At 41.4% G+C, this 12,183-nt stretch overlaps 1 protein-coding gene across 1 annotated transcript in view; it reads right to left on the bottom strand.

Annotated features, from left to right (window-relative positions):
• Positions 1-10,480: 10,480 nt before the first annotated feature.
• Positions 10,481-12,183, bottom strand: part of LOC104951909 (PH domain leucine-rich repeat-containing protein phosphatase 2-like) — a 15,675-nt gene continuing 13,972 nt past the window's right edge. Inside the window, exon 4 of the mRNA XM_010778644.1 lies at positions 10,481-10,557. Within this exon, the coding sequence (XP_010776946.1) occupies positions 10,481-10,557 (77 nt within the window). The remainder of the gene's footprint in view (positions 10,558-12,183) is intronic.

The following is a 12,183-nucleotide window of genomic DNA, read 5'->3' as shown; positions in this document are numbered from 1 at the left end:
CACCACTGCTAAGCTAAAGGCGGCTAATAAGGAACTACATCACGGTCACATGACTTCACGACACCACCGCTAAGCTAAAGGCGGCTAATAAGGAACTACATCACGGTCACATGACTTCACGACACCACCGCTAAGCTAAAGGCGGCTAATAAGGAACTACATCACGGTCACATGAATTCACGACACCACCGCTAAGCTAAAGGCGGCTAATAAGGAACTACATCACGGTCACATGACTTCACGACACCACCGCTAAGCTAAAGGCGGCTAATAAGGAACTACATCACGGTCACATGACTTCACGACACCACCGCTAAGCTAAAGGCGGCTAATAAGGAACTACATCACGGCCACATGACTTCACGACACCACCGCTAAGCTAAAGGCGGCTAATAAGGAACTACATCACGGTCACATGACTTCACGACACCACCGCTAAGCTAAAGGCGGCTAATAAGGAACTACATCACGGTCACATGACTTCACGACACCACCGCTAAGCTAAAGGCGGCTAATGTTGGGCGTGATGACGTTTAGTCGTTTCCTTTAGACACTTGTTAGCAACCGCCATTTTTTAATCCACCAGTGGGGTATTTACTGACGTACTTTATGTTGTAGAACAAAACGTTAAAATCTCTTCAGCTTGTGTTAACCACAGACCGTATTTCAGGCTAACAACCGAAAACACATTCAGAAAAACCATTGGCTTCCAGACGAGGGGAGAGGAAGAGATAAAGTGCTGACTCATTTCCCCGTTTTACCCCGACTCATTCCTGTACCGCTCTTTGAGGCATATTGGTTGAAACAAAGAACATGTTGGCTCATGAATGTGCCCAATTTTATTTTTGGAGACTATGTTGGAAATAATAAGTCATATTCTGTGCTCATGTTCAATTCTCCTGTTCTGGACTCAAATATATGTGCTGTCTCTTTTCTTAGACATCTATGCCTTCATCCAAATGCACCTTCTTATGAACAGGTCTCTGCAGAGGTTGAATAAGAGGTTTTAGTGTATGTGTTGGGGTGATGAGCCGCTCTGAGATCATCCCACCACTCATCCACCTGCTGACTCAACTCTGCAGTAACCTGAGCTGGTAAGTGCTGCTGCTGCAAATCAGATCCTTCATACAACAAACTCCATCGTGACCTCGAAACACTGAGAGCAGAGAACGAGGTTCTGTAGTAGGCTACTAATACCACAGTGTAGGAACACTGACGTTAAGTATGAGCATCAATATAGACTTATAAGAGCCCTATAATGCTTTTGGGGGTCACAGTAGAGGCACTAAATACAAATGAACCTGACAATGAGCAGAATATGTCCTCTTATATATCATGGAACGTAATGGAACAAATTAAATGAAATGTAACACAAACTGTCCTCTAGCTCTTCCCAGGCTAATGTGTTATCTAACGCTGATGACTCAGTCTGATGTCAACCTTTTATACGGTGTTGTATGTGTGTGTGTGCGTGCGTGCGTGTGTGGGTGTTTGTGTGTGTGTGTGTGTGTGGGAGTAGCATCAATGCATCAGAGTGTAGGAGGATCTGCTCACTGCACGATCAACATGTGGTGGATCTGAGTCTGAGCCCTGTAAACTGCTAACTGTTTGTCACTATTTTAAAATCTCCAAAACCAAAACTGAATTCATCTAACAGCCTGATATAATGATAATATCTCAGAAGTTGAGTCGTGGTTTCCAACCTCTCTGCATTGTGACCTTGTAGAGTCAAACAATGCAGACATAATGAAATATTTTAATAAAATAAGGTAAACCTTTATTCATTCAGAGGAAATTCAGCTGTTGCAGATGCACAGAGAGTCAATAAAAAGGAGGTATTGATGTAAAATATAACATTTTCAAGTGCAATTAAAGTGTGTGTTCAGTGTTTTTTCAAGACACCGACATAATATAACATTTTGACATAATATACTATGATGAAGTACATCATAGTATGGGATATGAGATACAGTAGGTGCAATTTCCAATAAAAAATAAGGAGATTTATATAGATGATTTGATTATATATGTATTTTAAAGTATAAAAAACACTTTTTCACGCTTGCATCCATCATCCATTGGTTTTCCATCCTAATTTAGATTTAACCGTATGATGCTACAACATGACACACATCAGCCCACATTACTCTCACTTCACATCAGGACATCACAGAGTCGAAGTGACGGAGCTGATGGTTCCTCTGCTGGTGTCTCGACCTCCATCTTCCCACAGAGAGGCAGAAGCACCGGGCGGGGTTTCCCCTCCGAGCTGTCTCTGAGATCCTGCTGACAGTTTCAGGTTTGGTTTTAACCACACAGAAACGTTTCCTTCATCTTCCGTCGCCTACTGCTGTCGTCATGTGAAATCATCTTTTTCCCAGGCTGGTAACTTATAGTTGGTGTATTGAAATGTGCAAAGTCAGTAGTGTGTGAATGGTGATGTCTGTCTTGTGGGAAAAATCTGCTAAATGCTAAATAAAATCTGCAGATAGATGAATGCTGGATGTTTGATCTTTGGCTGACAGAGTTAATGTTCCTCTGTGGGTTCAGAAAGATTATACACCATGTTTCTGCACAAATCTTATCTTTCACAAGCTGACTTATGTTTCTTCCCTAGGGATAAATGAGTGGTACCACAGGGGTCTGTACTTGGTCTGTTACTATTAACAACCTACTTTTAATATGACTTTTGATATCTTTTGCATTGATGTCTATGCATTTGAGTTCTCTTTAACATAAACTAAATCAAGTTTACAATCTGCCTATAGAATCAATATTTGTATCCCTAACCCTAACACGAAGCGTAATATAAAATGTAATAAATTAAATGAAATGGCTTGAATTCCCATTAATTACAATTCATATGTAATTATAAAATACAATTTAAAAATAGAATAATTTACAAAAAAAGCCAGAATAAAATGTCAATGAAAAATGAAAGTGAAATAAAAGCTTTTTTATTTTTATATTATTATTATTATTATTATTATTATAGAAAATGCAAGTATCTAAAACAAATAAAACCACTATTTAAATAACAATAACATATATATTTGTCTTATCATTGTAGATGGTTAAAGTATCTTAATTAAAATAAATGTTACAATTATTCAAATAAAATATAATCTTTTTTTTAAGTGGAAACACATTTATTAATTACATTTTATAATATTTTTTGTGATTAAATAATTAATGATTGAATCTTAATTAAATAAAATGTCGATAATAATTAAAAAACAATGTCAATAATAAATAAAAGCAATTGAAAGTGCACATTTGATCATTTATTGTTTTTTAAGTCTGGAGCTGCAACTACGTGGCAAAAAACCAATCTCACGCAAACATCACAAACACCTGCTGACTTTCAAACAGCTTGTAACAACTAGCTCAGATACTCAAGATAAAAACTGGTTTCCTATATCAGAATAAAATGTGTGTGTTGAAGAAATGATTGCATGTTATCAACTTGGAGATTTCTTGATTCTCATGCTGCTGGCTTGGCCTAAAAATGACTTAATGCCGTCAATGTTTTGTGTTTTATTACAAGAGATAAATAATCTCATCCATTTGGGGAAGTAAAATGTCCTCGGCTCAGTCTGAAGGGAAGCTTGACTCCCTGGGAAACAAGTTTGGGCTGAGTTTCCTGAGAAAACACTCCCAGTGCAGACTCTCTCATGTCTTTATCTGCTAACCGACAGACAGACTGGCCTCAGATCAGATCAGAGGGAGAACATAAAGCTGGGTGGAGCTCAGTTTCTCTTTCTCTGGAAAATTAGTAGGCTGCTTGCAGGGAAACGATTGCTCTTCCCTTCATGTGAATCCCCCGAGCTGCACTTTCTCCTCTGCATCGTCCCTCCCTCCCGCAGGAATGTGTGGAGGTGAAACCAGCTCAGCCCAACAGGGACAGCATGACCTGATTCAGGAAATGGTGCAATCTTCATTTTCATCTCCAGCAGGGGCAGCGGAGGTCCAGTCGGTACATGCTGTGATTTCCTCTTTGCAGCGGCAGCAGTGTTTACCTGTTGGTGAGTCTGCACAAAGAAAAAAAACCTGGACTCTGTTCAGAGCAGAGTCTGATGATCACAGCCGGGAAATTACACAAACAAGAGGCCGGGAAAAGAAAGATGGTGCAACAACAATAACATGTGGAGGGTCAAAACCGTCAAAACACACAGCAGGAATCATTAAGGTTCATCCTCTGGGGAGAAGAAACATGATCAATGCAAAAACTTTCCGGCTTATCAAGTAAATTCTTAGTACTCTTAACCTTTCGCTATGGTTGAGGGGTAGCCTATCTTTGGTATTTTTCAACTTGACAATATTATTGAGTGGTGCATAAGTCATAAAACTAAGAAATTAGTCAGCTTTTTAGCATTTCCTGTTCCCTCATCTCAAAATCAATGGTTCTCTAAATGTGTTTTTAGTTGTTATCCGGAATTAAGGTCTGTGGTTTACACAAGCTGCAGAGATTGTTATTGTACGACATAAAATACCTCAGTAATACCCCTCTGGTGGGGTATATAAACTGAGGTTACTAACAAGAAGAGACAACTAATGTCATCACACCGAACAGTATCCACCTTTAGTTTAGCGGTGGTGACGTGAAGTCATGCGACCGTGCTGTAGTTCCTTCATAGCTCAACATTAGCCACCTTTAGTTTAGCGGTGGTGACGTGAAGTCATGCGACCGTGCTGTAGTTCCTTCATAGCTCAACATTAGCCACCTTTAGTTTAGCGGTGGTGACGTGAAGTCATGTCCACGTGCTGTAGTTCCTTATAGCCCAACATTAGCCACCTTTAGCTTAGCGGTGGTGTTGTGAAGTCATGTGACCGTGCTGTAGTTCCTTCATAGCTCAACATTAGCCGCCTTTAGCTTAGCAGTGGTGTTGTGAAGTCATGTGACCGTGCTGTAGTTCCTTCATAGCTCAACATTAGCCGCCTTTAGCTTAGCAGTGGTGTTGTGAAGTCATGTGACCCTGCTGTAGTTCCTTTATAGCTCAACATTAGCCGCCTTTAGTTTAGCAGTGGTGTTGTGAAGTGATGTGTCCGTGCTGTAGTTCCTTCATAGCTCAACATTAGCCACCTTTACCTTAGCAGTGGTGTTGTGAAGTCATGTGACCCTGCTGTAGTTCCTTATAGCCCAACATTAGCCACCTTTAGCTTAGCGGTGGTGTTGTGAAGTCATGTGACCCTGCTGTAGTTCCTTTATAGCTCAACATTAGCCGCCTTTAGTTTAGCGGTGGTGTTGTGAAGTCATGTGTCCCTGCTGTAGTTCCTTTATAGCCTAACGTTACCTTTTTACTTCAGAAATCATAAAGTGGTGTTAATATGTGGAGATTATCCTGCTGAACAAAAGGAGTAAGTATCATATTACGTTTGTTGGACACAGAGATTATTTTCTGCAATAATCCCAAATCACATGGAGAAATCCCATTGGCTTTTTGTGGAGGGAACCAGGGACGGAGATGTTAACTTTAAAATACATCATCACTGCACCGCTCTGTAATATTAGGCTCTGTAGAAAAGGGCACTCATTGGCACAGATTTCATGAATGTCTGCAGTTGTTGAGATGTGTCACTGGAACAAAGTGTTGGACAGATGAACAGCACACCGTCCTCTCAGCTGCTAACAGTGCAGAAAGCACAGATGGTAAAATAATGATCAACCAAACTGCAGATTAAATGCAGATTGTGCAGAACAGTAGGATCAGAACATGCTGAGACGAAGTAATGCACAAAAAAAAAACAGAAGACATGACAAAGTGCAAAAAAGCTTGTATGAAAGCACAAAATGTGATAAAAAAAAGCCCCGCAGATAGACAAATTCATAATAACAGACTGATTCCAGTAAGACGAGAGGAGAGGAGGAGGTCAACAACATGACTCAGCACACACTCACACACTCAGCTGCCAGTCTGCACAGATACACTGACAGTGAGTTCACAGAAAAATCACTGAAAAACAAAGCACACTTGTATGGCTGTGCACAACAGCTTTAAGGAGTATACAGATAAAGACATGAGAACACAGATTACAACTCAACAACAAGCTGGTATTCATCTACAAACACCACCTCCAATACAGTGTGCATTTACACATTTAAGTGTTAAGGTCAAGTTAATAAATAAAAAATAAATAAATGAAAATTATATTGTTGACCTACAATTCATGCAACCTAACCCAAAAAAGCATTATTATTATTATTATTAATTTGTTCTCATCTTATTTAATTTTTAAAGCAACTAATAATGATTTGCTATCAATAGTATTTCTATAAAGTATAATGTTTATATTTTCTAAACGTACATTCGTTTTATTTCAAATGAAATAACATATGTACTTAAATTAGTTATTTAGGTTTAAATAGTAGTAGTTTTCTTATTTTTGGTGATACGTTTGAATGTGGATATTTCACCTGTACTGTATGGGAACCCATTTATTTGTATTAAGGCAGAAATTATGCTTAAAAACTGTAAATGTCTTGTTTCAGTGACAGTTGGTGCTGAGCTGCGAAAGTGAAGTCAGCGGAAAAAAGTGTTTATGAGGGAGAAAGTGTGTCTGAGATTGACAGACAGTGAGTAGTCTGTCTGTGTTTCTGTCTGTGTGTGTGTGTGTGTGTGTGTGTGTGTGTGTGTGTGTGTGTGTGTGTGTGTGTGTGTGTGTGTGTGTGTGTGTGTGTGTGTGTGTGTGTGTGTGTGTGTGTGTGTGTGTGTGTGTGTGTGTGTGTGTGTGTGTGTGTGCGGGCGTGCGTGCGTGTCTGTTTGTGTGTCTGTATGTATGTCTCTGTATGTCAGTGACTCATGTTGCTGTCTGGTTTCTTCATAATAAACTCTCAGCAGGTAAACAGCTGATCTGTGGAGTCACAGCTCCACCTGCTGGTCACTTACGGTATATAATTGTATACATTATTTTATATAAAAGCTTGTATCCAAATGCTGCATTAGAGATGACAGATTGTCTGCCTCAGGTAAGACTATGACATCTGGTGCATTCGGAGTAACATACAAACAACTGTTTTGTAATACTGTAAAGTAAACCTTCACAGGGTTTTGAGGGTTACTTTAAAAATGTCTTCTGTTACTTTACTAGTTACCTGTCAAAAAAAATACTAAATTTTAAGCAGGCTTTGAAGAAAGAGAATATTTATCCTCATGAATGTATTTATTTATTTATGTATTAATCTACATTGCATTTTCTTGCATGTTGCTTTCATTCATAGACAACATTTTTACAACTATTTTTTGCTATATTTCAAGATTCTTTGAATATTTTCTGCATTTCCCCTCAGGTTTTTGTTTAATATACACCTACGTCATAATTTATCCACTAAATCAATTTACTTTGTATTTTGCTGCATGTTTCTTTCATCGATACAACAGTTTACACCTCTTTTACCATGTGCAAAATCAAAATATCAATAAAATAAGTTTTGCACATTTTCAGCGTTTCAACTCAGGGTTTTTCATGCGCACATTTAGAAATGTGCATAACAACAGGAGCATGAAAACAGCTGTTAAAGCAGACATGTTATGCAAGCATTGAAGTACTTGAAATAATCTCTCTGAAAACTTGTGTCTTTTTTGTTTGTTTTTATTTATGTGTTTAAATTGACATTATATTTGTACCTGTCATTTTATACAGTCAAATACAACAGAGAGTTAAAGGTCTTCTGAGTAAGAGCATAAAACACTGAGTCATGATGCTGCAGTTACTGTGCACACACACACACACACACACACACACACACACACACACACACACACACACACACACACACACACACACACGCACACAAATGGTGTGGATCTTGATGATATTCCATGGTTTGTCCGTTACTGTATGGCAGTCTTGGTAGCAATGCAGTGCGTGGGGAGTCAGGGTGTGTGTTTGTGTGAGTGTATGCAACTCAGTGTGTTTGTGAGTGCAGCTGTATGTCGGTGTGTGTGGAATGAGTGTAAAAGACATCAGACACCACCGTTAATGGGCTTAATCAATGACAGATGAAATTCCTGTTGTTTTTCTCACCGCAGCACTGTCTGCTCCAATAGAAACACGGCACAGAATGTGCAGAGAGACTGATGGGGACGACTGAGGTTGGAAATCTCACTTACACTACGAGCCATCACACACACACACACACACACACACACACACACACACACACACACACACACACACACACACACACACACACACACACACACACACACACACAAAAAGGTTCTTCATTGACACGGACCTGCTTGCGTTTTGCACCACCACAGAGTTTACGAACTGCATAAAGCATGCGTATTACAAATAACCTATATGCTGGTCTTTGACACACACACACACGCGCGCACGCACGCACACACGCCAAAGTCCTTTCTGTGCTCCAGCTGGGGACCCAGCTGCAGTGATGTCATTGCTTGCTGCCACTTTGCTGATTGTGACTCTTATTGAAAGCAGAGCACTTTGATTCGGCTTCAAGAGCGGTCACTGTGCACAGAGCGCACGCATACACACAACACACTAAAATAGATTGCACGCATTATGCACACACGTATGGTTCATACCATCAGCATTTTTGTAGTGCACACAAACACTTTAAGGTTGTATCATAGTGGATCACTTTAACAGCACTTTTCCAAAGTAGACAAACAGCTTCAATACTTAGTAGATGAGATGGAAAGCAGGATGAGAGGGGAGGAAAGCACAAAGGTTCGGCCCCTGAAGACTTGATTTAGAAAGAGAGAGAGAAAAGAAAGGGAGAGAAAAAAAAGAAAGAAGGAGAGATGGGAACGCAGCATTGACAGTTTGCTTTGAGAGCAGAGATAAGAGATATGAAGTTACGCAATGAGGGAATGTCTCCTTTGCCTCTCCAACCTATCCCCAAATACATCCATCTCCCCCACACATGTACGTTTATTCACACAAACACCTACCACACAGCACGCCGACAAACACACTCTTAACTGTGTGCAGATTTAGGTATACACACACACACACACACACACACACACACACACACACACACACACACACACACACACACACACACACACCAAATAATCTTTGCCAGAACTCTTTTTTAACTATCAAGACCTGATATAAAACATCATTCTCCTCTTAACCTCCCCAACAAACACACATGCACACAAACTGACAAAATCAGTTACAAGACTCTGTGAAAGTCCTGCCAGTTAAAAGCTGCAAACATATGAGAACAGTTCTGAACAGTTCCCCCATATTATGGTCCATCTGGAACGGTCCCAGCACCCCCCTTTTCCTTCTGCACTGGCCTTCTCTCCGTGTCCTCACTGCCAGTGGCACAATCTCAGTTCTCAAGCCTCCATCATCTCCTCCACCCCCCACCCCCAAGACCTTTCTATCCATTCATGTCCCCAGACCCTATTCGTTTGCCTCCTTTCTAAACCTTTTTGCCCTGTCCCCTTCCCGTCCCCCCTTTCTCTCCCATCTCCCCCTCCCCTCCTCTCTCCTCTGCCTTGTATACACTCGTCTGTTGGCATGTCCTCTGTCTTTCCAGCCTTTGAAGGCTTTTCAGGCTGCTAATAAAAGACAGGTCCCCACCACAACAAAAGGGCTCAGCGCTGCCTTTGAATAAACAGTTTATTTCGCCTTTTTTTTCACCCCATCATACACCCCACTCCTTCCCCTACATCCCACCCCACCCCTGTGTGTGTGTGTGTGTGTGTGTGTGTGTGTGTGTGTGTGTGTGTGTGTGTGTGTGTGTGTATGTGTTCTTTTTTTCACTCTTGGCTAAGGGGGAAATATGTGCACTTGCTATGTTTTTTTCCATGTGATCACAATGCTCTGGAACAGATTAACAGAGGATGAGAAAGGGAGAGAGAGGGATGAAAAAGACGGAATAAGGAACAGAAAGAGAGAGCAGGTAACTGTGGCAACGTTGGCCTTCAGAGAAAGAAGTGTGTGTATGTGTGTGTGTGTGTGGTTGTGTGTGTGTGTGCGTGCGTGCGCGTGCGTGCGTGCGTGCGTGTGTACGTGTGTGTGTCAGTCACTCAATCTGGTGGTCTGTATCTCCGTGCTGACTCGGGACATATTGCTCAGGGTTTGGGGGACACATGCTAGCCTCCGATCTCAGCATCTTATCTCCAGAGCAGTGCAGCACACTCCTACTACTGCACCTGTAGTGTGCGCTCTGAGGTAAACTCCCCAAACCACATTAGGTCTGTGTACTCTGGCAACATATGGCTTTTCCCAAGGGGATTCAAATAAACATCTAGTTAAAGAGAGACCTGTTTTGTTGGATAAACTGGAACAACCTGGCTTTGAATCTGAGCATAATCCACCACATCCAGAGGAATCACGTCAAAGCTAAGTTGACAATTTGTCCTGTTTACATTTGTAGAAATATTTGTCTGCGTAGAAATGACTTATAAGACATCTTTGAAAAGGTGTACTTTCCCCCCGCATGTAAATAAGTTCTCAGTTAGTTGGAACTGGACCCAGGGTGGCTCTGCTAGCTGGAAAGACACTCAGCTACTGATCGGAGCACCAGCAGACGGGCCAGGCAGGGCAGGGCTCCCTCCAGCAGACCTGGACAAACATAAACACACACAAAATATTTGAAATGCATGAGGTGAACCATAATTTGTCTCATCAGACACTTTCCAAACCTCAACATGGACGAAAATCACTTGTGAGATAGGTTTATTAAGCACTTCTAATGTGTGTTTTCAAGTGCATTTCAGCTACTTTCTTGCCCGGGTTTGTTTGCTTGCTCGTTTCAGCCTAACCCACACAAGCCACAGCCAGACTGTAACACAACCAACCGCTGCAGCGGACCAAACCACAGCTCGCTACTCCACATCCCCCAGCGAACTCTCTCCCTCTCCCTCAACCTGTAACTCCTTCTGGCTCATTCTTTTCTTGTTGGTCCACCGCTCCTCCCTCTGTCCTCTTCTGTTGTTCTCCTACCCTTTGCCTTCCTACTCCCTCTTTTCTCTCTTTTCTTTCTGGTACTGGCAGCCTGTCTTGCCACAGCCCCAGAGCTTAAAGTAAATAAATGGTCATTTTTCGGCCTCTTTCTCTTGGAAGAATAATAGTAGCGAGAGGAGCATGTGTATAAAGGTTTGTGTTAACACTGTGTAAGTATGTGTGTGTATTCATCCACCAGTGTGTACATATTGGTGTATGTATGTGTGCATGTGTGTATGAGGCAGCAAACCACAGGCTTATTGGAGCTATTAGAGAGCTGGCTGAGCAGCACAGCATAGCAGCACCAGATGGGCAACTAGAAGGAGACGCATGATGTAGACGCACACATACAAAACACATACATGGCATTCTGTATGTCTTTAAAACATGCACTTTGGACACAGACACATGGCACACATTAATATTGAAAGATTGACGGAAGGAATATTAATAAATAGAGTACACACATAAACAGAGTTTGAAATATATGCAAACAAATTGATTACACACACACACACACACACACACACACACACACACACACACACACACACACACACACACACACACACTGGAGCCCCATGATGCTCCTGATGAATGATAGACGGAGTGAGAGTGAGGACGGGTGACACCAGAGAGCATCCCTTCATCTCTGTCACTCAGCTAATCCCTCTCTCCTCTCATCCATTACCTCAGTCTGTCTCTCGCCAGGCACCCCTCATCCCGCTCTGTGCGTCAGTCACTTACTCTTTCCCTTTCCGTTTGCCTATACTTTCCTGCATGAGATCCATCGCTTTCTCTCCTTCCCCTTCTCACTCCTCTAAGTTAGTTAGTTCTATGTTCTTATATTTTAACTATGACATGCTGTACCGTCTGTGCAGTTGTGGAAGAGGTACTCAAATCCACTATTATGTATCAAAAGTACAGTTCCAGAACCTTCTTCGCACTTCGGGGGGCAGCAACTGATCAGCAAGTGCTCAACAAGTGCTTCAGTTTAAAACGTTGTTTACACTAAGGATTAGGTAGTGTTCCTGTCTAGATTTCACCTAGTGGGGATCTTTTTACTTGAAGGTTGGGTATGTAAGTTTGAGAAACCGGCTCGAGATACACTTTTTGTTATATTCCATGGAATGCTCTTAACATCCCGATAGCAATGAATATCTTAAGTGCTTTGACAAATCTATAAAAAAATGTCATCTGTGGAAGCCGTAGTACTGTAAAAAGACACGACCAACTCATCTGAGC

Source organism: Notothenia coriiceps, unplaced genomic scaffold, assembly GCF_000735185.1.
Source record: "Notothenia coriiceps isolate Sejong01 unplaced genomic scaffold, NC01 NC01_scaffold00019351, whole genome shotgun sequence".
Classification (NCBI taxonomy): Eukaryota; Metazoa; Chordata; class Actinopteri; order Perciformes; family Nototheniidae; genus Notothenia; species Notothenia coriiceps.
This window is presented reverse-complemented; position numbering and strand designations above follow the sequence as displayed.